The following is a 26,250-nucleotide window of genomic DNA, read 5'->3' as shown; positions in this document are numbered from 1 at the left end:
TGGCACATGGGTCCCTGACTTGTAACATGGGGAGGGGGGAGGCGCAGCTGAATTAAATGATAGGTGAAAAATCAAAACGGGCAAAGAAATAATGTTTCCAAACCTGTACTTGGGGTGTGGGACTCCCAGACCCCTAAAGCTGCAGAGGGGGAAGGGAGCGCGAGCGACAGTCCAGCCCAGCCTCTGCCCCGAACCCCGCAGCGCCGCCTGGCGGAGACCAAAGGCAGGGCCGGGCTTCCCCGGACTCGGCAAGGCAGGGGGCGGTGCCCTGGCGCTCCGACGCGGTGACGTCACCCGGCCATGACCTCGGAAGTGCGCGGCGGGGGCGGGGCGGGATGCTGCCGGCAGAAACATGACAGGAGGCGGGAAGCGGAGACCCCGCGCCGGGGAGCAGGTACCGGCCGAGGGCGGCGAGCTGCGGCAGCCCTGCCCCGGGGCGGCTGGGAGCCGGGCCTGCTCCGCGCGGGGACAGCCCGGCCCGCGGGCGCCGCGCTGTGAGGCGGCGGCGGCGGCGGTCACTGGCCGGCCACAGACCGGGCTCCTGGGTCCTCGCCCTGGCGCGGTCGCTGCTCAGAGCAGGTCTCGGTGACGCGCCCCGCCGGCGCCTTGTCACGGGCCGCGCTGCCGCCGGCGGGGCGGGGAAAAGGGGCGGCGGCGGCGGCGGCGGCGGGGCTGGCGAACCGGCCAGGCCTCCGCTCCAGGCTGGGCCAGGCGGCGGGGTCCCCGCCTGCTGGCCTCTTCGCCACGGGCTGGCCGGTGTTCCCGGTGTCTCCCGCGCCCCTCGGGGGCAGGCGCCCTGCCAGGGGCTGTGACGAGGTTACAGAGGCGCGACGAGAAGTTCCCGGAGTCCATTAGACCTATTCCTGCAGGTCCTCTGCAGCCGTTACCGTCAGCGCGGCCTTGACCCCCTCTGTATGTGCCTGGAAACGTGCACCCAACCTAAAACCTGTCACATGCAGCATGTGACCTTCCGTGCCAGTGCGTAAAACTCCTTTTTAATCCCCAAAGAGCGCCCTCTCCTGCGCTCCAGATTCGTAGGACCTAAGCCCTTTGTTCCAGTACAACAGAGGGTCTTCCCCTGAATTAACATGAAAATGTGCATTTCGTTGCTGTTTACTTGCAGTGTGAGAAAACTAAAGAAGTCAAGAAGAGACGGTCCAACCAGGCAGATGTTTCTGATCAGCTGCGTCAAGAAGTAGAAAGTTGCTATCAGCTCAGGATGCCTGAAGACTTTTATCAGTTCTGGAAGTTCTGTGAGGAGCTGAAGCCTGACAAGCCAAGTGGTGGGTTCTAAAAAAAAGAGGACTTCTGCATGCTGTGTGGCTTAACTTGAGTTTTCAAAAGCAATCTGAAGGCAGTTTTTAGTGGCAAAGGCAAGTGGGAAGCTTTTAGAATGATTTTTCCAGTTTAGAGACAGGCTAGTGTTTCCCTAACTTTGGTATAACTTTAGGCTGGACAAAAAAGTGTATCATAGACTACAAAATACATCTCTGTTCAAAGGTGTGTGTGCATGCGTTTGTCCGCTTCAGTTTGCGGATAGTTAAGTAATGGACCTGTTTGAGAGTGAAGAAGTTAAGATTCATTCAGGAACACTCTTAAGAATCTGACCTTGAAAATAATGAGTAAATTTATTTTTAATGTTTAGGATTTACTTGTTAGCTTTCAGACATGCCGCTTTTTCATAAATATTTTTTCAGGTCAGCTAGGGGATGTTTGGGGCATAGGGAAAAATTTGTCTCCTAAAACAGACTGTTTCTAGATGTTTTGGTCTAGAAACAACAGCTGAAAATAAATCAGCAGAGATTGCTAGAGGCGGATAAAAACAGGTTATTTTTTGGAAAAAAAAAAAGTAGTAGGGCAATATATCTTTGTGGAAGGAAAGCTGTCTGAATCGGAGTACTAAAAGCTTTAAATGCACAGGTTAGAGTACCGTGTATGAGGGAGAATGAACATGAGTTTGAGGTCTGATTGTTTGGCTTTTAGACTTGCTGTGTTATACCTAAGCAATGTGAATTTGAAATGTGCTATAATAAGCACAGCTTCAGTTTTGTTCATGTCAACTTTCCATTTAGAAATGGAAATGCCTTATGGCTGAGATCTTGCTTTCTGCATGCACAAGAAAATGTCAGACAGTTGATCATTTTGTTTTTCAGAAGCACTCATATCAAGTATTGGCCTTCAGCTAGTTGGACCATATGATATTCTTGCTGGAAAACACAAAAAAACAAAATCAGCAGATCTGAACTTCAACCTTCACTGGAGGTTTTTTTATGACCCTCCTGAATTTCAGACTATAATTGCTGGGGATAGCAAAACTCAGTATCACATGGGATATTTCAGGTATTACATTTTATATGTGGTCCTCCTATAATAAATGTGTGTATCTTTTTCTCCATTTCCATTGATGTGTGTGGTGTAAGAACTCTGCGCTGTTGTCAAATGATAGAACCTCTACTTCTTACCCCCTTCCATCAGATAGATGACACTTTAGTTGTCATTTTTAGTAGTTAACATTATAGGGCAAAATGTATTGAAAGGACTGGTGATGTGTGTTAAAAGACTATCTAAAACCCAAACAAACCCTGTTTTAATTGTAATGATGTTTTTAATTATTGCCATGATGTTCTGGAGCAAATGGTTATCTGCTGCTGGGGTAGGATAACGGGGAAGAGAACTGTGTGTTTTTGTTTTTCCTTTTCTATACTTGAGTGTACCCGGCAACACTGGAAATATATGCTTCTGCCTTATTTCTTCTGCACAGAGCCACTTCTTGTCAAGATCTCTCTGCTGCTCCAGCTAAAGAAGTGGCTCTGGTATAATTATTCTGTATTCAAATACTTAAAGTTGTGCATGTGAATCTAGTGTGATTCAATACTGAATTTACGCTCTTGGTGGTCTCTGCTGTATGCAGTGACTAATTAATCGTTATTCTAAGTGGCATTCTCTGAGAGGCAAAGATTGGAGACTGCAGTGTGTGTGTAGCCTCCCCCCCACCCCCACCAGACACAAAGGCGCATGGAAGTAAGGGGAGGTTCACATTGTTGTTGCCTGTGCTTTTAACTGTCCGGTGATAAACGTAAGACTTCAGGCTCCAGTACTCCATTCAGCATCTCTTGTGTATGCTAACTTCACTTTAAAGAGAGAAACCCTAGTGTCTGTATACATTTTGTTTTATAGGGATGTGCCAGACGAACTTCCAGCGTGGGTTGGTGCAAATGAAGCAAAGAAAAGCTGTGTAATTTCTCAAATTGGTGACAATGTATTTGCTGCAGTCAAGTAAGGTTTACAACTTCTGTTTCATAACTAAATTCAATTAGTTTTCCTCTAAGCTACGAAAAAGTACTAATGTGAAATACCTTTACTTCTGTTCTTCTGTGTGTCTCACACACACCCACCCACCTCTGTAGGTTTTTGACTTTGAAAATAATACTAAAGAAACATCTACAAAGATGGGTATCTTTCATAAGATTACTAGACGCAGAGTACATTGGCTGATCAGCCTGGAACTTTGTGGTTGTACTAAAATAGCTGGGGTTGCTTTTCTTTATAAAATCATAGAATATCAGGGTTGGAAGGGACCCCAGAAGGTCATCTAGTCCAACCCCCTGCTCGAAGCAGGACCAATTCCCAGTTAAATCATCCCAGCCAGGGCTTTGTCAAGCCTGACCTTAAAAACCTCTAAGGAAGGAGATTCTACCACCTCCCTAGGTAACGCATTCCAGTATTTCACCACCCTCTTAGTGAAAAAGTTTTTCCTAATATCCAATCTAAACCTCCCCCACTGCAACTTGAGACCATTACTCCTCGTTCTGTCATCTGCTACCATTGAGAACAGTCTAGAGCCATCCTCTTTGGAACCCCCTTTCAGGTAGTTGAAAGCAGCTATCAAATCCCCCCTCATTCTTCTCTTCTGCAGGCTAAACAATCCCAGCTCCCTCAGCCTCTCCTCATAACTCATGTGTTCCAGTCCCCTAATCATTTTTGTTGCCCTTCGCTGGACTCTCTCCAATTTATCCACATCCTTCTTGAAGTGTGGGCCCAAAACTGGACACAGTACTCCAGATGAGGCCTCACCAATGTCGAATAGAGGGGAACGATCACGTCCCTCGATCTGCTCGCTATGCCCCTACTTATACATCCCAAAATGCCATTGGCCTTCTTGGCAACAAGGGCACACTGCTAACTCATATCCAGCTTCTCGTCCACTGTCACCCCTAGGTCCTTTTCTGCAGAACTGCTGCCTAGCCATTCGGTCCCTAGTCTGTAGCTGTGCATTGGGTTCTTCCGTCCTAAGTGCAGGACCCTGCACTTATCCTTATTGAACCTCATCAGATTTCTTTAGGCCCAATCCTCCAATTTGTCTAGGTCCTTCTGTATCCTATCCCTCCCCTCCAGCGTATCTACCACTCCTCCCAGTTTAGTATCATCCGCAAATTTGCTGAGAGTGCAATCCACACCATCCTCCAGATCATTTATGAAGATATTGAACAAAACCGGCCCCAGGACCGACCCCTGGGGCACTCCACTTGACACCGGCTGCCAACTAGACATGGAGCCATTGATCACTACCCGTTGAGCCCGACAGTCTAGCCAGCTTTCTACCCACCTTATAGTGCATTCATCCAGCCAATACTTCCTTAACTTGCTGACAAGAATACTGTGGGAGACCGTGTCAAAAGCTTTGCTAAAGTCAAGAAACAATACATCCACTGCTTTCCCTTCATCCACAGAACCAGTAATCTCATCATAAAAGGCGATTAGATTAGTCAGGCATGACCTTCCCTTGGTGAATCCATGCTGGCTGTTCCTGATCACTTTCCTCTCATCCAGTGTGTTGTTTCTCTAGGAACAGAGCATTTCAGTAGAAAATGATGATAGAGGCATTAACAGAAGCTATGATTTAAAAAAAATAAAAATTGCTTGTCAGAATGACTGAAGGTTGCATTTTGAAGTGAACTTTCGAAGGGGGATGAAACACAATAGTGAAAGGAATTCATATGCAGAACATTTTACTAAACCAAGAGTGTCTATCTCTACCTTATGTAATGGCAGGTTCATTGAAAATAGCCTTCTCCTGCTTTCAGCTAATAAAGTCCCATAGCTCAAGTTGTAGAAGTCTGTGCTGCAGTGCTGAACATCCACGGTTCAAACCTTAGTGGCAATGCATAATGGCAGAATTTTTACAGTTGTGCATGACAGAATTTGCATTTCATTTCCTTTTAAAGGAAGCTACATTCAAAAACTACATTTAAAAAAAAAATTCTTTTAGGTTGCACAATCAAGCACTCAGGAGAGATAATGCCAAAATGAAGGTTGCATTCACAACCTTAATTTGGCCCCTTTGTGAGCATCATGATACTGTCTCTACAGGATCATGTATTATCTATATTTTCCCCCCACACACATTCTGCCTTACTAAGTGCGCAGGATAACTGGAGCTCAGGGACTGAATCTTGGTTATGTACTGAATGAGGCTGTCTGTCTGTCTCCTGCCTTATTTACTCTAGAAGTTAGAACAAGTACAGAGGATGAGGCAGAGGACTGCAGGAAGAGACAGGATAGTTTTGTTGGATGAGCAAAATGAGAGCTCGGTGGCTTTGGTTGCAGTGTGTTAACTTTTTGAATGCCACATCTGATCAATTCTGAAATTTCAGAATTGAATGTTTTATGTATTGATGAGCAGAACCCTACTAAAGTGGGAAGCTGAAAGGGAAAATGGGGGACATGTGGTGCCCTGACATCTGGTTATCAGACCCAGCAGCTTCAACCACCTCTGTGTCTATAGATAAAACAAACCAGTTGGTGGCATCCATTAACACCTTCCAGCATAAGAATACCCTATCTCAGCTTGCCTTTCCTGCCAATGCAGTTATAAAATAGTGACACCTTGAATGACTTGTCTGTCGGACAAAGAATAATAATGGCGGTGGGAGGGGAATGGATGGTGCAGCCAGAACCTCTGGCATGGAGGGAGAAAGGGGACACAGCCCCTAGCATGTGGCAGAGAGGGGAATGGGGAAGGACCCTGGTATGACGGGAGGAGGAGAACGGGGAACAGAACTGCTGGCATGTGGGAAAGGATGAGGGGGTTCAGGGAGGAGGGAGATGGGAGTTGGAGGAACGGAAGGAGCCTCTGGGTTGTATGATGTGCTCAGCCTCCAGAAGCAACAAAAGCTGCCACTCTCCAGTGGCTAAGGCAGGTGAATGCAGTATAAGAAAATTCAATTCTGGCCTTGCATCTGCCATCAACTTCATATGATGAGCAAGTCACTTAAATAAAAATTTTGTCACACACCAGTTGTGTGTTCTTAATTTTTCTGGATAATCAGCCTGAGACACTTAGGGCCTCATTTTCAGGAGCACTCACAACTGAAAGGGCTGTCAACACCTCTGGGAGAGAAGGAAAAAAAGTTAATGTTTGTGAGGCACTCTGAGCCAGCAGTGATAAGCATCGTAGAAAAGACCAGAAGAAAATTAATAACTTTGTATTCAAGTCAGGGTTTGGATGATGTGTAGCAAATAAGGCATGAAGCCGCTCATTGAATGATTACAATTAAAAAAAATCACAGCTGTTTCAGTTGATATGCACTCTCTGGTCCCTATGCACCTTATAGGAACAGGTCCTGTAGAAATAGTATGAGCATATAACTTGAAGACTGCATCATAATACATGTGCTCAAGACAATACAGGCAACCTTAATTCTAGCATTTCCTAATTTTTGAGTGCTTGACTGTAACCTAATAGCTTGAACATGCTATCTTTTGTATGAAATGGTCATACACATTCACAATCTTTGATTAGCCAATTTTTTGGTTAAGAGATTAGGGGACTAAAATATATATTATATATATATAAATTTAAAAAAACCCAAAACTTTCTAGATCCTGAGAAAGGTTACCTGTTGTGTAATGAGTCTTCCTTTGTGTTTCAGATTGTTTTTGTCAAAAAAGCTTAAGGAAGTGACAGATAAAAAGAAAAGTGGTATTTTGAAAGACATAGATGAAAACCTTACAAGAACAGCAAAAGAATTGGGTTATTCGCTGGAACAGAAAACCATGAAGATGAAACAAAGAGATAAGAAAGTACGGGTTTTTTGTTTTTTTTTTTCCTGACCAACTAGATAGAAAAGTTGCTCTCCCTAAACTAATGCACTTTAACTTTTTCTGTCCTATTCAGCTAAGAAACTTAGATGAAGCAATCTTCTGAGCATTGACTAAGGGGTGACATTGTCTAAAAAGTCTGAAGAGTTGCTCCCCTAGTTCCTTCCTGTGCCTGAAAGGTGGAGTCTGTTGGCTGCAGTTTTCATCTGTACAGGAAATCCACTCAATCCACTTCTAATACTACATATAGTGGCTCACTGCTACCAGATTGCCAAAACAGCATGTAAATGTCCTCTTGTGGACATTATATGATGTCACCATTATTCTAAAATGGTTGTTTGGTATACACTTATTTTGGAGGAGAGCTCTAGCGTGCCTGTATGGCTGGTTTGGTCACTGAGTCTTAACTCAGCAATTTATTAATCATAGATGGCAACCGTTCCTATGAAATGTTATGCCATGTAGTGTTACAGGAAACCTCTCTGTATCATGGTGGCTGCTTACTGCCTCCTAAGCACCCCATCCTGGCCAAGTGTGCTACTGCAGCCCCCACCCCAGTTTTCTCCTTCACAGTGTGCCTTAAACTCTACACAGTCCAAAGATTAAACTGGATCCCAACTGGGGAATGTTTTATTCAGTCCTCCAGTACACACTGGCCCTTCAGGCCGCAACTCCAGTTCAGTGTCTCTCTCCCCTTAGTTAAGGGGGTTCCCAGCCCTGTTTCCTAGAGCTGGCTCACAGTTCTCTGCAGGAGCCAGTCTTGCTCTCTGCAGCTCCTTCAGCCAGCTACAGGCTTTTTCAGGCTTCTGTCTTCTGAGCATCCCCCAGCTCACTGTCATGCCTGTTGGCTCCAGCAGTCTCAGCTACTTCTCTCACGCACATACTTCCTGCTGCATTTTAAGTTGAACATCATCCGATTCCTCTCAGATGAGTCTCATCTTTAGAGCCCAGCAAATCTGCGAATATCACTTTATCTCTGGGGACCATGTTTGTGGTTTGGATGCAGATACAAATTTTGTATCCGCGCAGGGCTCTACTCGTGTTGTAATCAGCACTGGTTTAACCCCAGGCTCTCCAGCCCAAAGGCAAGCCAGCCTGTTACATATTCCAACCTCCACACTACCAAAAAACGAAACCCAAATGCCCTGTGCAATCTTCCACTAGCTCAAGGAGGAGTAGTGCTGAGGTCATTCTTCATCTGATGGCTACTGGATGGCAGGATCTGACCCATCTAAGTAAGCCAGCCAGCTGTCCACCTTTTTTTTGTTCTTTAAGAGCTATATAAACTTCCAGTGTTGGGAAATAATGCTTTTTCCTTTTGAGAGAGTACCTGCTGCTTAAACAGCCATGTATAGCTCCTCTGTCAGTGAAGGGAGGATCATATTACAATTAAATTTACCATTTTTAAAAGCAAACATTAACTTTTAATGGGCATTTACTGAAGGTTGCACAAAGGAAATAAATTGTAGAATTACTGAAGTACAACATAGCAAATTTTAATGTGTATATCTTCAGTAGGCCAATGAAGAAAAGCTACTAACATGATCAGAGAACTTCTAGCTGGATACCTGCTATGGGGGAAGGGATAATCTCAAATTTGATCAATTTTCCAAGTACTACAGATTAAGTAATATAAAACTATGTCTGTTACATGTGTAAACTTGAAATAAAAGTATATCCACCAGTGTCTTAACTGAAAAAAAGAAAATAGGTGAACACTATAAAGCCACTGGTGAGCACTCCCTCAGCTTTTAGACAAAGTCAAATCAACTTCCATTATTTAACAAGGAAACTCTTAGACCTCTCTTTATTTTGAGGCAAAGTACCTTAAGGCACATGCTCTGAGAATTCTTGGAAAAGTCAGTTTGACTAAGGGTGGTTAGGGGCAGAAATTAAATATAGATTAAAAACTCTTAATAGAATCATAGAATATCAGGGTTGGAAGGGACCTAAGGAGGTCATCTCGTCCAGTCCCCTGCTCAAAGCAGGACCAATCCCCAACTAAATCATCCCAGCCAGGGCTTTGTCAAGCCTGACCTTAAAAACTTCAAAGGAAGGAGATTCCACCACCTCCTTAGGTTATGCATTCCAGTGCTTCACCACCCTCCTAGTGAAAAAGTTTTTCCTAATATCCAACCTAAACCTCCCCCACTGCAACTTGAGACCATTACTCCTTGTTCTGTCATCTGCTACCACTGAGAACAGTCTAGATCCATCCTCTTTGGAACCCCCTTTCAGGTAGTTGAAAGCAGCTATCAAATCCCCCCTCATTCTTCTCTTCTGCAGACTAAACAATCCCAGTTCCCTCAGCCTCTCCTCGTAAGTCATGTGCTCCAGCCCCCTAATCATTTTTGTTACCCTCTGCTGGACGCTTTCCAATTTTTCCATATCCTTCTTGTAGTGTGGGGCCCAAAACTGGACACAGTACTCCAGATGAGGCCTCACCAATGTCGAATAAAGGGCAACGATCACGTCCCTCGATCTGCTGGCAATGCCCCTACTTATACAGCCCAAAATGCTGTTAGCCTTCTTGGCAACAAGGGCACACTGTTGACTCATATCCAGCTTCTCGTCCACTGTAGCCCCTAGGTTCTTTTCTGCAGAACTGCTGCCTAGCCACTTTGGTCCCTAGTCTGTAGCAGTGCATGGGATTCTTCCATCCTAAGTGCAGGACTCTGCACTTGTCCTTGTTGAACCTCATCAACAGATTTCTTTTGGCCCAATCCTCTAATTTGTCTAGGTCCCTCTGTATCCTATCCCTACCCTCCAGTGTATCTCCCAGTTTAGTGTCATCTGCAAACTTGCTGAGGGTGCAGTCCACGCCATCCTCCAGATCATTAATGAAGATATTGAATAAAACCAGCCCCAGGACTGACCCTTGGGCACTCCACGTGATACCAGCTGCCAACTAGACATGGAGCCATTGATCACTACCCTTTGAAGCCGACGATCTAGCCAGCTTTCTGTCCACCTTATAATCCATTCATCCAGCCCATACTACTTTAACTTGCCTGCAAGAATGCTGTGGGAGACAGTATCAAAAGCTTTGCTAAAGTCATGGAATAACACGTCCACTGCTTTCCCGTCATCAACAGAGCCAGTTATCTCGTCATAGAAGGCAATTAGATTAGTCAGGCATGACTTGCCCTTGGTGAATTCCTGCTGACTGTTCCTGATCACTTTCCTCTTCTCTAAGTGCTTCAGAATTGATTCCTTGAGGACCTGCTCCATGATTTTTCCAGGAACTGAGGTGAGGCTGACTGACCAAGCTGGAAACAAGCTAAAATTAGCATACTTGATGGTTCAGTTTTTGGACCAAGGAGATGGTAGTAATTTGAGGATACTGCAAGTGAGATTTCAAGTTTGCAAAAGACATGACAAGTGGAGGCAGACCAAATGAGAAACAATGCACGTGGATTTTTATTATTTAGACTAAGTCAGCACGGTATGGCAATGCAAATGTGGAATGATGTAAAACAGCCTGGTTTCTTGCTGTAGTCCAATGGAGACAAGTTCTAAATTGAGCTAAAGAGCACACTGAAAAGAAAAGGCGAGGGAGTCGGGATGTTTGTACATGGTGATGGGGTAACTGATATTCACCCATAGCTGCAGAAAAAAGGGGCAAATTGAATACGTTGTACTTAGGAGAGAACATACAAAACAAGTGGTATTACCTAAAGAACTAGCTAAGCCTTCTGGAATAGCATGAAGTACTGGTCTCTCTTTACCCAGGGTCAGATATTAATCCGTTAAAGCAGTGGTTCTCAAACTTTTTTTTTCATGGACCACTTGCAAATTGCTGAGGGTCTTGGTGGACCACTTAATGATCTTTCCAAATGTTGTTTGTACCACTAGCTAACTGTTGTAAAGTGCTTTGGATAAAAGCACTATATTAAAAAAAAACTCTTAATAATCATTTTTTTGTTCTACAAATAAAAGCACACAACTCATATTTTAATATCGGTAGTCTTACCTTTCTAATGCGATGGATGTGCTCTCTCTCCTCTGCCACAGCAGCCCCTGAGCTGGAGCTGGGAAAGGGGTGGGGGTCTCTCCCTGGCCACAGCAGCCCCCAAGCTGGAGCTGGGAAGGAGAGCCGTCTCTCCCCAGCAGCTGCAGCCCTGGAGCTGGGGAAAGTCACCTGTTTCTCTGGCCACCGCAGCCCTGCTTGTCCCAAATTCCTGCCCCCTCTCACCCACCCTCTTCTCACCCCACTGCCCCCTCCAACCTACCCCTTATTTTTCCCCCCAGTTTACCACCTCACCTTACATGTGTGTCTTTTCTCCAGGGTCCAGGCACCTACGTAGTGGAGCCACGCCTGCATGGCTGCACTAATTAGGTGGATGGCCCTTCATTGTTGCATGTGCGGGCCATCCAGGTGCGCACCTTAGAGGGAACTATCCGTGAACCACCTGAATGGAGCTCAGTTTGAGAACCTCTGCTTTAGAGCATAGAAGTGAACAAGAATACCACTGTCTATAGAGATTCAAGTATTAAGGTTTTTTATCTTCCAAATGATAGGCTTCATAAAGTCAGTACTGCTCAGTCTTTCTACTGAAACACCCCTCCTCACCTAATAAAGGTTTAAGAGCTCGGGGGCTGCTGCGGCGGGGGAGAGAGGGCACATCCATCACATTAGAAAGGTAAGACTACTGATATTAAAAGTAAATTGAGATACTGGAAAAAACTTAAATATGATATAGCACCATACATAGACCTGGTGGTCATTTTTCTTGTAACAAAACTGAAAATGCCTATAAGGGGATAAGAGCCAGTAGCAGTGTGGCTTGTTGTATAGTCTGTCAAAAGGAACAAATTGTTGTAGCATGCATTTAGATTAGCATTGCCTTCCATCAGTGATTGTAAGAATCCCTCTCTGCTCCCCCCACCCTAGTCCAACAATTAGAATGCCCCATCACTGTGGGGTTTACAGTTAGTTGGGTAGATGTAAAATGCTGCAGGTGTTGTAATTTATTAAATTTGGAGGCAAGAGTGAACACTGTATGACTTAGTACCTGGAAATTCAGGCTCCAGGACCCAAAGTTACAGTTTGTTATATTCTGGTTGACCATTGGGGGTGATGTGCCAATGGTATAGCGGGAGCAAGGTGGTATCTTATGTAGCTGATGTTACTGTGTTCATCCCGTGATATACCATTTTTCTTTCCTTTATTCAGGTAGTGACTAAGACATTTCATGGAGCAGGTCTGGTTGTGCCTGTAGATAAAAATGATGTTGGATACAGAGAGCTCCCTGAAACAAATGGTAAACTGTTTTTTAGTTATATATATGTTTTAAAAAGGATCCTTGTTCAGATCCTTCTTCTGTTTTAGTCAAGTTGCACTCAAATACTTTTGCTGGCTGATGCAAAATCTAGACTGCATTTATACAAGGTAAGAGTATTAACAATATTGTGCGGAACAAAACAGCTCATCTTTTATTGTCATAACACTTGAATAGGTAGTTTTGGTTTGCATCAACATTTTGTTTTAATTGGGTGAAAACCACAGTCCAGTGAAATTCTGAAAACTATCCTGAAAAAAGCAATTGAAGCTGATTGCATTATAAACATATTGCTGAGGAAACAATTTACTTTTCATCTTATAATAAACAAGAGCAGATTTAAGTGCCATAAGACTTCACTCAACATGTATACTGAATCTTCAGGAGGCAGCACCTTGCGGTATTGCTCTAACTTCTGAGAATAACTGAAGTAACCCTGTTCAAGAGTCAGTGAGTTCTCAGCTGGTTCCACCTACAACTTCAAAACCACAGACACTTTTCCTGTAACCCCATATTCTAGGGTTCTTTATGCTGCTTGAGTGAAAAAGATCATTTTGCTTCCTATGGCCGAAGTTGGTACATACTTAATTCAGATGCAGTGAATGAGTTTACATTTTAAATAACATCAGTGTGTAATTTACCTTTTTTTCTTTCGTTCTTTCTTAATACAGCTAATCTTAAAAGAATTTGTAAGGCCATTGTGGATGCTCCTAGCGATGACCAGAGGCTGAAAGCCTTTGCGCCCATTCAGGAAATGATCACTTTTGTTCAGTTTGCTAATGATGAATGTGATTATGGAATGGGGTATGAACTGGGAATGGACCTCTTTTGCTATGGGTCACATGTAAGTACTAAAACATACACTTAAAGTTGTGTTTAGGAGTAGAACAGGAATTAATTTGGGGGGCTTTATTCTTGCCAAAAACCCTCAAGTTGACATTGGTTGCTATGTTACAGAACAAAGATACAATAGGCCCTCAGTTTGTAGTTGCCTAATGGCTTATTCATATTCAATGAGGCCATCTGGTGTTTAAAGTTGCTTGAAAGAGTGTTCTTGCTGTCCAATATTACTAACTTAGCAAATATAGTACACACGACTTGGCTATATATAAAGTTATTGGCCAGTTAGGCACCTAAAGATGCAGATAGGTGGGATTTACAAAAGCACCTATATCTTTAGGCACCTGAATACCTTTGTAAATCTAGCCCATTATTAACATCAAAATTAGTATCTCTTCTAAATTATTTGACTTTTTTCTAGCCCTAAGGCAGTGGTGCCCACATTTGTGTGTGTGTGTGTGTCACACCCCCTTACCAGTAATGGAATTGGGGTGGGGTAGGAGCTGGGGCAAGAGGCAGAGCTGGCCTGGGGATGGAGAAGGAATGAGGGTAGAGTTGCGCTGGGGCCAGAGCTGGGTTGGGGAGAACTCCCTCCCTGCCCCCATGGAGGCTGGCCCTGCTGTGCACCTTTTTCTCTCCTGCTTCCTCCCCCCCTTCAACCCTCCCAAACATTCCTTCCTGCCCCACAGTTTGGGGACCACTGCCCTAAGGGCTAGACTCTTATTTAAAAAAAAAAAAAGTAGTTTCTTTGTTCTGCATAATCTGCTGCCGTTTATTTCATAGACGGGCACTGAGAATTAGTAATAAGTCAAAAATTAAACTTCAGAAGAAAGAAGCTTCAGCTTAGGTATAAGCATGAAAGGGTGATGCATGACACACCTGGTTTTATTAACCACATAACCTATTTTGCCTACCAGATAGAATTTTCCTTAATAAAATGCAGAAAGCTACAGTTTAAGGGACACTACCCAGTTCCATTTTACTTCCAAGATACAAGCTTTGTAAAATAAAATGCTACAAACTAAGCTCAGAAGTTGTCCAGTTTAAAAGCTTCCTATTAGATTTTTTTAAAAAACCATCTGCTGCAGTGGGATTTTTTGCATCCAAATACTGATGGTACTGTGCTAATTGATTTGAAAGAAGTGAAAGTTACTAGTCTGTGCTTTGTCCAGAGAGATGCAGCAGTTAAATTGTAGGGGGAAAACAAAGTATTAAACATTAATATTAAATCAAATAGCATTCTGACACTTTTTGACACCTACATTTACCAAAGTAACTTGACAATGTAGCATCTGTGAACCCTGGGTGTGTTCATCCTTTTAATCTGCAGTTCATTTAAGCCAGTCCAGGTGAAGCAGTACAGCCACAGCAGGAGTTGGGTTTTTTTTACAATATCTGGAAGGAGCAATAGGGTGCCAGTCGCCTCAACCAAGCTAGCGTGCAAAATAAAAACCCATGCACTACTTGGTATCTGATAAGACACCGAAAGCACTAGAGCCATTCAAAGTACATATTCATTTCCCAGACTCTGAAATGTTAAACTGATTTAGTATTGAGAGAAAAATCCACTTTCTACTATTTTATAAGGACTGATATTGCAGAACCTCATTCTCTCACTTGTAAAACAAATTTGTTAGGAGTGGGCATAGAAATTTGAATGAAAGCATACCCCCCCAACCCCCTTCTAAGTAAAGGACACTTTCCAGTTCAAACCTCAGTGATTATATGAGAACTTGGCTTTAACTATTGATCTATTGAATGTCTCTACATGGTTGTAAACTTTTTCACTTACTCTGTACCCAGTTATTCAAATATTATGTCCCTAGTTTCTAGTAGCTGTCACTATTGCATCAAGAGACAGGACAAGCACCAACACTAAACTCTCCATCCAGGGCTAACGAACATTGTTTTCTTGAAAATATATTTTCATTACTACTAAGAAAAAGTCAGGTATCTTTGTAACCAGTACATGTTTACATACACATTTTAGTACAGTACCTTCATTGTTTAATTGTAAAATAGCTAATTGCTGTTGCTGCAGCCTTTACTGGACTCAGCAATTTTGTCTTCAGCTATATGCAATGGCAACAATTTTGCTGGTACAAGGTGGGCAACTGTGTTTTAGTCAGGTAGTGTAGCACTTGCACATTACTTACATACACTGAGTAATAAATTGCTACTTTAGTTAGATCTTTGTGATTTGTAAGTATTTCATAACTTGCAATATCTCTTGGAGGTAAGGGAAGGAAAGAAACTAACCAAAAAAACACCTTCCAGTCTAATATACTAGTTAACATGTCTTGAAAGACTAGTGCTGTTCTGCTACAGAATTATATTAGCTTGACTTTCAGATTCTGCATATACTTACACAGGTACTGACCGTGTTCTAGCATAAACATTGCTAGAGAATATCTAAAGTGCTTTTAAAATAGTGAACAGTTTTTCAGTCTTTCCATAATTTAACTTGCACATCCTTGCAGAGACAGGGCTTCACATTATTTGTCTGTCTGTTAAATGCCATACACATATTCACTTAACAAAACTATAGTTTGCCAGGGCAACTGTTACTCCTGCAGGAATTCTGCACCACTGCACAATTTTGCAGAAATTGACATTTCATGTGCAGAATTTCCTTCCCCGCATAGAAATAGGCTGCAGTGCTGCTAGCTGCCACTAGGGTCCACTGGACCCAGTAGAGCCCAGCTTGCACATAAAGACATGGCTGGGGGGAGGGGAAAGGAGCTAGAGGGATCCTGGCAACTGCAGTTCCCAGCATGCCCTGAGGAAAGAGGACCGGGTACAGGAAACTGTGCAACCCTGGGACTGAGGATCAGGCTGTTTCTCCCTCTGGATCCCTGGGATGTTTTTGTCTGGGAAAGGAGGGGGCCCCCACAGCTGGGCTCTGGGAGAAAGGGCGTGCAGGTATCGAGGCTGGAGGCCTCTTGGGGGGGGAGGGGTTGTGTGTGTCTGGCCCCCTGGCTGGGCTGGTGAGGCGAGAAAGGGGACAGAGAAACAGGAACTGGGTTGTCATGGGAATTTTTGTCTCTCTATATTGTTACAGACTTATTTGCTGACAGGGATTTTGAAATGAATTACCAAAATAATTGAAACTGGCATGATTATATATAGAGTGTGTGTGTGCGTGTGTGTGTAGAATTTTTAGGGCAGAATGCCCCAAGGAGTAAACTCTGTTGAATTTGCTTTGTCCTTGCTAATGGAAAATATCTGTTCTTAATATAGATGTGACAAAACAAGTGCTGCTAAGTAAAAACTCAGATACCCCCTTTACTAGAGTGAAGTTACAACTGGATGGCCAGAAATAACAATGCTTGTATACAATAGTGTGAAAAGCCATAGTTTGGATTTTGCCACTTCAATTATCCTCATGTACTTCAAATGTCACTTTGAACAGGGGTGGGGGTAAACAGGAGCAACCTTATCCATAGTTCCTTAGCTTCTATTAAATCCTGCCAGATCCAGAGGAAAGGTAGATGGCTCTCATTGTGTATGATGATCTTGAAGATGATAAATTAGGGGCTGTGTTCATAGTCAGAGGAGGTGGTGATGATGATTGTTCGGTCTGCCAAACTACTCACTCACTCACTTTCCCCCCATCATTTTGCAGTATTTTCACAAGGTTGTTGGTCAGCTGTTACCTCTTGCATACAACCTGTTGAGGAGGAACCTCTTTGCTGAGATTGTTGAATCACATTTAGCTAACAGAAGTGAAGAGAATGTGGACCAACTAGCAGCATGATCTAAAGAGAAGAGGGCTTAAGTATAACAATATTTCAAGTATTAGTGATGTTAAATTTGTTTTGGCATTAAACTGATGTAGGGTTTTTCAATAGTAATATAAATAATGTTTGTGTGGGGTAAATAAAACTTTTTTTAAAATAAACTAAGCTAGCTTTCTTTATGTATCCAAAGTTAGAAATGCTGTTGTTTTCTATGCCAGAGCTAGAACAGCAGTTCCTAAACTTCACTCAAGCTTGCGCTATGCTATGGGGAGCAAAAAAGGTACCTGTGTCCAACCTAACTTGCCCATTAGATGGTGGTATAATCTACGTCTCATAATAGGGGGCTGTTTTCCATCATGTAACAAATGTTTTAATTGTTTCTTTCAAAACCATGTTGAATGTTTTGTGATGGTCTAAGAACACTATCCACAGCTTGTAACACATTTTTTTTTTTTACTATACTTTAGTATTCATTTATTACCACCATCAGCAAGGGAGGTGGGTTTGTCCACTCAGTAGTAGTGTCATGCTATCCAAGAAGGGGCTACTGCTGTAAGTTTGTGGACAGAAGCTATTTGATTCTTCAGTCTGTGCAAAATTCCCGTATGAATGGATAGTTGCCCTAGTTACTGCACAGCCCAGAAAACAGTATACTCTTCTTCAAAGATCCAGCCCCTTTCCCACCTTTGTCTGAATGTTCCCCTATGCTGTCATTGATCCCTGGTTTCATCTGCTTCGCTCCTCCTTCAGCTGAGGGTGGTTTTAGGAAACAAGACTCAAGGGAGACCTATTGGAGATTTGCCATGGCACTGTGCTGGCTGTTATTGCCTCTTCTGAACACAGCACTTTTACTGCTCTAAAGTTAGGGAAACTTTAACACTGTGTCTCACTAAAGGGGTAGGTTAGCTGGCACTCAGTTAAGAAAGCTTGCTTTCTGATGGACTTGCTACAGCATGAGGGAGGAGTTGTTTCCCTTTGTAGAGCTGTGCCTGCTGGTGACTCTGCCCTGGTGACGCTCAGCAGGGAAGGTGCTGAACTCACTCTAACCCCACCTTGTGAAACTCATTTTAGTAGCAAGACTTAGTGCTATTTTATTTTGCACCTTTTCTACTCCTGCATAAAGTCAGACATTCATCCAGTATCTAGTGCTGAACCATCTATTTCAACAGAAATTTTGTTAGTGAGGGTTTAGAACGCCATTTCTCAAATACAGCCACCAAGGGGTTTCCCTGCACTGTGTGTGTGGGGGGGGGAGAGGAGGAGTGTCATCCCCTCCCTTCCTCCCTATTGTTCCTGCATGCACCACCTCTCTGGAGACGCAGGTGGGACACAACACTTAAGGAGCAAGGAGGTGAGCCTGCAGGAGAGGGGCTGGCTGTGAGCAAGGAGGAGAGTGGTGGGGGAGCCCTGGCAGTGGAGTAAGGAGGTGGGCAGGGGAGGGTCCCTGGCCGAAGAGTAAGGCAGCAGGCAGTGGGGGGGGTTGGGGGTCTGGCTGCAAGCAGGGGAGTGAGGTGGTGAGCAACCAGCAAGCAGGGGTTACCCTGGTGCCTGCCATGAGATCTATGGCAGGGGAGTGAGGAGACAAATGAGCAGCAGGTGGAGGACTGTAGAGGGACCCAGGAGACAAGCAAGGAGGTGAGTGGCAGGCACATAGGCAGAGCCCCTCTTTGGGGAGGCTAGCCCCCACCTCCATTCCCCCCCTGAGATCCTCTGCTCAGAGAAGCCCCACACACACCCCTGCCCAGAGGAGCCCCAGGCTGGCTGAACCCCAGAGTGCTGCCCCCCCCACCCTCCTCAATCCAGAGGAGCCACAGGCCTCCCTTCCATAGACCTAAGCTACCCCAATGTTTTTCATTATTATCTGAACTTCTATTATGTCAAAGCATTTTTAAATTTACTTCAGAACTGTTATACAGACAACCCTTTTTACCAAAAAAAGCAAAATAAAAAATGAAGACAAGAACATGCAAAGCACCTTATTTGTGTTTCTATGCTGTTAGGTCCAGTCAAGAACAGAGGTAACTGTGCATGATTTTTATTGAGTCTGCAAAAAAAACCACCCCTCACATACATAAATTACAATGATTTGTATGTATATATGTGCATATTACTTTTAACTTTAGGAAAAAGTGTCAGTGGAAAAAGAGTGGGTGGCTGCACTCTGAAGCCACCAAAAATTTTATTGTGAGAACCCCTGCTTTTTACAATTCTAAGGAATTGTATTTATCAGTAATATTTCTTTTCCTTTGAAATATCCAAGGCAAATGTCCAGCCCTTTCTTCTGTGAAATATATAGTTCCACCCACTCATTTCTTCCAAAACCCTGTGATCTGCTAACAGCACATGTACAGTATGGTTACTACAGTACAAATGCAAGGTGGTCTTCTTTTCCCAGTAATTGGACTGGGTAACCCTAGAGAGAGACAGGTACCAATCAGTGATGAGCTGCCAGAAGCTGAAGAACCCGTTCCTTTAGTTGCTCCGTGCCTTTGGCAGCACGTCCTTCACTCACTCTGGGTCTTCAGGGGCACTGAAAGACGTGCCGCCGAAGACACGCTGGGTTAGTAAAAATTCTTCAGGGGAGCCTCCCCAGCCAAGAGCTCATGCAGGATGGGAGCTTAGCGGGAACAGCCATCCCTTTAACAACCGGTTCTAAACCCGCTTCAAAATTTAACAACTGGTTCATGCGAACCGGCTCTAGCTCACCACTAGTACCAATCTAGCAAGTAGAGCCACTTCTGTGGATCCTCACTTAATTGACTCTGCATGTGCACAAATGTGATTAGAATCTTCTAAACTGATGCTTATATGGTAGCGTTCCACTACTGTGAATAAGCTGAAACCTTTTAAAAACAAACACAAGTACAAGAATAATTATTTGTTTGAATCTACAGTATTTGGCCATTGCACCAGAGAAAGCACTAGTTTACCAGTAAACTCTATTTCAAACACACTGCTGGGGTCAATGCTGAAGCAACATTACAACTTTAGTAAAGAAGTAGACCCAGTTTTCCAAAACCTATTATAATACTCTACTTAGTTAAGTTAGAGAATTAACTTAACTACCTTGTCATTTTCAAATAAGCTTTGACAAAAGATCAGTCACATTTCAGACTATTGCAATGGATACTTGGAATCTTTCTCCAGTTTATATATTTTCCCCCAGTTTAAAATCTCACAAGCAAATGGTATTTCTACAAGTCTATTCTGAACTCTGTGCCATCACAGGGTGAATGAAGGCTCGGACAGTGCTACCTTAATGAATTAAACAAAGACTGACAACTCTTCTGAAAAAAAAAAAATCTTTTGTTTTTACATCATTTTGTTTCCTCTTTTAGAAACATTATTTAAGGCATTAATTCATTATGCTCTGCTCAGCTGCCACCAGCTTACTGTCTGCATGTTCAGATAGCCCTAATGTAATTTATGTAAGGTATAGTCTCCTCTTTAAAAGTGACAATTCTTCAACAAAAAAACTTCAAAAACAGACTCCAATGAGAAACTGCTGAATTGGAATTAATTTGAAAACTGGACACCATTAGATTAGGCTTGAATAAAGACTGGGAGTGGATGTGTCATTTCCCCATGTTGATTCCCCCCTCCCCACACTGGTCCTCACATGTTCTTGTCAACTGCTGGAAATGGCCCACCTTTATTATCACTACAAAAGGGTTGGTTTGTTTGTTTTTTCTTCTCTCCTGCTAGTAACAGCTCACCTTACCTGATCGCTCTTGTTACAGTGTGTATGGTAACACCCATTGTTTCATGTTCTCTGTGTATATAAAATCTCCCCACTGTATTTTCCACTGCATGCATCCGATGAAGTGAGCTGTAGCTCACGAAAGCTTATGCTCAAATAAATGTGTTAGTCTTTAAGGTGCCACAAGTCCTCCTCCTCTCTCTCATGGTAACTAATTGACATTTCACTTGAACTGTACTGCATGTGTCCCACTGGATTTCTCTCCTTTGAAAAAGTCATACACACAGGAAAGAGTGATCATCAAATTTCAATAGCTTTTAATTTTGCTTTAGTAGGAAGGTGTAGCATATCTTTCTTCTGGGCAAGGTGGAATAGCACTAAAATCACTCAGGGACATTACAAGATATCAGCGTACTTATGTACTTGGCCACAAATATGTTGTTGTGCAGCTAACCTGTCTGCTGTTTTGCATTCACTTTAGGGGTGCACTATTATACTGTTAAATTAGTTAAAACAAACTAACAGCACCTTCTTACTCAACGGACCTACTCTCCATACAAAGTCAGTGTCATACAACAACTTGTGACTAAAATAAGTTTGTACTCTTCTTACCTGTGTCAAGCCAATGCAGCTATGAGGGAGTGAGCAGGATCCTAGAGCACATCATTGATAGAATCTGTAATTAGAAAATTACTTATTACCATGATAATGTGCAAGCCAGCAAAAGCATCTCAACTTTCAGATTGCAAGATGAGTTTTCTGCACTAGGAAATGTAAACTGCTTCCTTCCTAAAAGTGAAAGAATTTTATATAAATTCTTATAAATCATTAAGAGTGAACATGGATCATCAATTTTTTATGGTCACTTGTCAACATATAAATATATATTTTAAATATTCATGTGTATGCAAATGTTCAGGGCTTCTGCAAGGGGTCAGAATTGTTCATTTTGTGCACACACAGTAGATGTAAGACAGGAAGACTTTGACTGACTTTTCAGAAAGCTACATTTCAGGCTCCAATTCTGAAAGAGATTTACTCAGATGCTTAACTTTACATGCTGTTCACTGGGACTACACAGTGTGTAAAATTAAGCATGTGCTTAAGTCTTTGCAGGAGTGGGCCTTAATATACATTTTCCTGTTTTCTTTATGGTAAAATTCATTAATAGCCCTAAATGTTTGCTCTACAATAAAGTATATTGACAAAAGCTTTGCTCTCAAGAGGAATAAGAAACATCTATAAAGTTGAACTGATAAATTAAAATTTGAAGAAAAGTAATAGTTGGTTAGCATGGCTGAATAGCAGATGCCCCAGTTTCCGCCACATGATGAATACTGTAACTAATGTGGTTTAAAAGTGAAGTATTGAAACTGCAGTTATTTAAATACAGAATTGTGGCTTTAAGCTATCAGTTAAAATTAGATGGTTGCATTGTAAAGCAACAATCAGGAACCAAAACATTCCACCACTTAAAAGCAAAAATTACTTTTTAAAAATGGAAATTTTCAAAGAAAATCCATTCGTATTGAATTGTTTGCTCGCTGAATCATAAGCAATTGCAAAGCTGCAACAAGCTCAGATGAACTGTGCTGCTGAAATCTTATTTTTGTGGCCTTTTTGTTTACAAATTAGTTGATGCTTGTCTACAGGTAAAATTGCTTGCTGCTAATTTTCCTTTGGTGCACAGGTAGACTCCCTACATGGGCCCGTGAATTTCAGAGGGGAAAAGCAACGTGAATAATATTTGATAGCACATGAATTAAAAGTCAAACAAAAAATGGTCATACATAAATTTTTAATATGTTTATGATTGAATCATCACAGTAATCAGTTTTTACTGTAATGATATGTAACTCTACCACACTATTATAAATAAAAACATTAAGATCAATATTAAATACAGCTCTAAGCAACATCACAGATTAACAAACTATGCATTCTTCATGACCCAGTAACTGAACAGTTTAAAAACAAAAGATGCTGACACCCTCACCCCATCTGCTCAAATTAGTAACCGTCATAAGGCGCTGGAAATTTTACATTAGAAAACAAACCGTTTTGTTTAACAGCACAGGCACACTTAGTCAATACCAGAATTTCTAATGGAGGATGACTCGATAAGAATGTCAAATATCAATGAAGAAAGCATAGCAGGTAAGAACAGTGAACAGAGGTGCACGAGATCAGCACAATATAAATGTTGCACTTGGATCTACAGTTAAAACAAAAAGACACAGCAGGGGCATGAATTGTATTGTTTCAGTTCATGCAGTGTGAAAGTAGAACTAGGTCTGAATTTACACAAGCCACACACTAGTGCATCTTATCGTAAAGATAGCAGCAGGGGTCGGAGTGGAGTTTCAAAGTGATTAGAAAACTTTGGGGTTTGGTTTGTTTTTTTAATAAAAGCATGTTATGTTTATATCCTTCAGCTATAAGAAAGACCAACAAGTTTTAGCTGGATGATGAAAGGCAGTGTCTCAGGCAACCTTCTGAACTGCCTCCCACAGGGAAGCCAAATTCTGCACTTAGATCAGTTGATATCAGGACTAGCCAGAGAAAACTAGTACGCTGCCCCAGGCTCATGTAAATGGTTCGACAGCTGCAATACTGCATAATTGGCCCCATTACATATTTGCTTCAATTAGAAAATTAAAGTAAGTTAGTTGCAAAACTGCAGTTTTAATAGTAGCTTGGTTCCAAACCAACTTTTTAAAAGGGGCTGACCATAATGAGCACAATAAGCACTGCAGAAAAGTATTCTGTTTTCTACTGGGACCAGAGGTCAGAGACAGCAGAATTTAAACATTCATTAGCTTTATATTCAGTCCTGATTCAGAGAAGCATGTAAACATATGCATTACTTTTAAGCATGTTACTAGTCCTATAGGCTTCGTGCTAAAATTAAGCACTTATTTAGTGCTTTTCTGAATCAGTGCCCTCAAGACAAGAAGTGCTAAAAGTAGCTAAGATTGATAGAAATTTTTTTAACCTGTTATATCTTGTATTAACATTAGCAGGTCATTGTCTCTAATTTCAAGTTCTAAGTGTAATGAACATACCAAGACATGAATTTAATCTACCCACCAGATTTTAACCGCCCCATCCCTACTTTATAGTTTTCCTTTTTGGGACAATACTTTCTTGGGATGTTGCCTTTTCTTTGTGTGTGGTATTTTTTTTAAACCTGATAGATGAACATGTTCAGCTAATAATGAAGATAAGTTTTCTGAAAAGAAAACAACAACAAAAAAAAAAGATGTTCTGAATCTGTCAGCCTGCTAAAGTGTACATTGCTGCTGGAGTTTAAAACCCATTCAACATTTCAAGTAAGTTTTTGTTTTCTTTTCTAAAAGGCTACATTTCACCCGAAGTTTCAGCCAGTACATTTCAAGATTCTTAAAACAAAAGTCAGTCACAATAGGTCTAACAATTAATTATTTCTATTATTTCTAAAACCCTGCAGGGTTTAAAATGAGTATTTGTAGTTTTATTCTGTTTTGTAATAATAAACAAATGGACACCTCAAGGTTATGGCAGTGAAAGTGAGGCTTGAAAATGCTATTATGTGCATGTTGGATTATAAAGAAATCATTACTTTTTTTAAACCCTTCATCAAGTTGTAAACTTCTTCCCAACCCTCCATTATGTGTAGAGGATTCTGAATTACTCTATAAAAATCAATGGAAAGGTAGAATTAGTTATGTAAGATATTAACTGATTTGTATTTAATATATTTTAATCCATAAAAATATAAATAAAGAATGGTAAAATTTCAAGAAAAAATATACATTTAGTGCAAGTTATGAATTACATTTCTTTCCTCAGTGTCAGCAGTAGAACATCTTTTTATGGAAAAAGAAAACTAGAGATGATTAATTCTAATTTAATGTAAAAAATATGTCCAGTGTTTCCGCATGCAATTACCATCACATGGTACAGAATTGTTCCTGTTCTTAGTTATCAGCGTAGCAGTACTTTTTCCTTATACTGCACAACATTGGTATATGTCAGTGTTTTCAATAATACAAAAATTGCATAAGACCAGGTCACATTATTGATATATTCTGCAGCAAAACCTTTTCCTTGAAACTCAAGTTTCATCTATTTTTAATTTTTCTGAAATCACAGCACTTAAAGCTGCAAAATTCACACATGCTTCATACAAGGTATTACCTGTTCAGTCTGCTTTTGCTGAAGCAGATCCATACTGCCCCAAGCATTTCATGATGTACAAACTACACGTTTAATGGCACACAAAAACTCCCTTCTTGTGATCAAACCTTGGTAAGTCACAGTACATCTCAATATGAGAAACTACTGCTTCAGAAGGGCAGACCAATTTTAAAGAGGCTTTGTTACGGCTCAGGAGGGAGAGAGAGAGAGAGAGAGAGAGAAATAAAAGCTCTTCTGGAATGTAGAAAGGTGATGTGTAATAACTATATATTTCATGAGTTAACACAACAGTTTTCAATGGTAAAAAGGGCAAGACCTTGCAGTCTTCAAAAGATGGCTCAATTCAAGTGATCCCTCTGGAAACAGGGACTAACAATGCATCTCTTCAATGCTAGGCTAGGGATTGGAGAATTCTGTCTTCTGACCCAGCTTTCGTACTGCACTATCATGGCAGATCTGTCATCATGGAACGCATCCAGTGCAGGATAGCAGAGGTTCGCTCTCCCCATGTTACAGTGAGGAACATCACTCTTCCTCCTCTCCAAGCTCCCCCAGACCAACTCTTGAATGCCAGCAGCACTGTTATGCAAAAATCCAGCTCTCATTCCCGACCACAGAAGAATCCTTCAGGCTAAAGCATTGTACTGGTCAACAAATGAACCTCCTCTTCAGTTTCCTCTCTCTCCTCAGCTATGGGTTTCAGTTGAACATTATTGATGCGGGGTCTTGGTTTGCCGTCTGGGCCATATGACGGAGGATATCTTTTTTTGTTATAATGCCAAGGAGGCGCCTGAAAAGGATAAATAGAAAATGGCTATTACTCTACAAGAGAAAAGAAATGAACTAAATCTGTAGCCAAGTCCTTTTTGTTGACAGGAATAGAGCAAATAGCCTGATTTTCTTGTTTAAATGAAAACATTTTATGAATAAAAATATCAAGTAACCATCATTTTGTTAAAAGAGAGCAGCGTGGAAGCACCAAATAGGATGGTCACTAAGCTGTAATCCATTTTTCATGATATGCAAGTAATGCAAGCAGAGTCCAAGCCCATTTATATTTAATTTTTGTTTGTTTGTTTCTACAAAATGAAATTTTGATTAACATATGCCAACAAAAAAGTAACAAAGAACAAAGAACAAAAGAGGTATGAATAGGAAGTGATATTGATCCCATTTCAAAAGGAATATATGCTCCAAACTAGCCACCAAAAGTCACAAATTGCTTGATTGCCAAAAACCTTGACACCAAATCAAACTTTTTTCAAAAATTAAATTTAGAGGATCTTTCCAGGTTAACATACTGGGTTAGTCTGGTATCTTCATAAGAGCACAAACAGTTGAGAGCAGAATTTAAGCAAAATAATCAATAGATGTTCTGTTTTCAAGTTTAGAAAACTTAAAAAGTAAA

At 41.8% G+C, this 26,250-nt stretch overlaps 2 protein-coding genes across 9 annotated transcripts in view; one reads left to right on the top strand and one right to left on the bottom strand.

Annotated features, from left to right (window-relative positions):
• The first annotated feature begins 297 nt into the window (after nucleotides 1-297).
• Nucleotides 298-21,653, top strand: HPF1 (histone PARylation factor 1). 3 transcript variants are annotated; one of them, XM_073341618.1, is made up of 9 exons: nucleotides 298-394; nucleotides 1,124-1,283; nucleotides 2,154-2,340; nucleotides 3,178-3,276; nucleotides 6,933-7,083; nucleotides 10,298-10,351; nucleotides 12,278-12,365; nucleotides 13,055-13,227; nucleotides 16,849-21,652. In XM_073341618.1, exons 1-9 carry the CDS (start codon nucleotides 353-355, stop codon nucleotides 16,978-16,980), a joined length of 1,086 nt encoding a protein of 361 aa, XP_073197719.1. In that variant the 5' UTR covers nucleotides 298-352; the 3' UTR covers nucleotides 16,981-21,652. The 3 variants fall into 3 exon arrangements, with proteins under 3 accessions (XP_073197719.1, XP_073197720.1, XP_073197721.1); XM_073341620.1 differs by lacking the exon at nucleotides 298-394 and adding an exon at nucleotides 530-978 and having other exon boundaries at nucleotides 16,849-21,653; XM_073341619.1 differs by lacking the exon at nucleotides 10,298-10,351 and having other exon boundaries at nucleotides 299-394.
• Nucleotides 19,984-26,250, bottom strand: part of CLCN3 (chloride voltage-gated channel 3) — a 133,975-nt gene continuing 127,708 nt past the window's right edge. For 4 of the 6 annotated variants that reach the window (XM_073341613.1, XM_073341614.1, XM_073341610.1 and 1 more), the window contains one exon: nucleotides 22,447-25,632. In XM_073341613.1, the coding sequence (XP_073197714.1) occupies nucleotides 25,542-25,632 (91 nt within the window). In that variant the 3' untranslated portion in view covers nucleotides 22,447-25,541. Of the gene's footprint in view, nucleotides 25,633-26,250 lie in introns of all 6 variants that reach the window. The other 2 variants (XM_073341609.1, XR_012158626.1) reach the window with 2 other exon arrangements.

Source organism: Lepidochelys kempii, chromosome 4 (assembly GCF_965140265.1).
Source record: "Lepidochelys kempii isolate rLepKem1 chromosome 4, rLepKem1.hap2, whole genome shotgun sequence".
NCBI lineage: Eukaryota > Metazoa > Chordata > Testudines > Cheloniidae > Lepidochelys > Lepidochelys kempii.
This window is presented reverse-complemented; position numbering and strand designations above follow the sequence as displayed.

Bases quoted from the DNA above. Each gene is read 5' to 3' on its own strand.
- HPF1 (XM_073341618.1), top strand. From the start codon at position 353: ATGACAGGAGGCGGGAAGCGGAGACCCCGCGCCGGGGAGCAG. The intron at 2,341-3,177 runs GTATTACATTTT...TTTGTTTTATAG, and splicing joins TATCACATGGGATATTTCAG to GGATGTGCCAGACGAACTTC. The intron at 3,277-6,932 runs GTAAGGTTTACA...TTTGTGTTTCAG, and splicing joins AATGTATTTGCTGCAGTCAA to ATTGTTTTTGTCAAAAAAGC.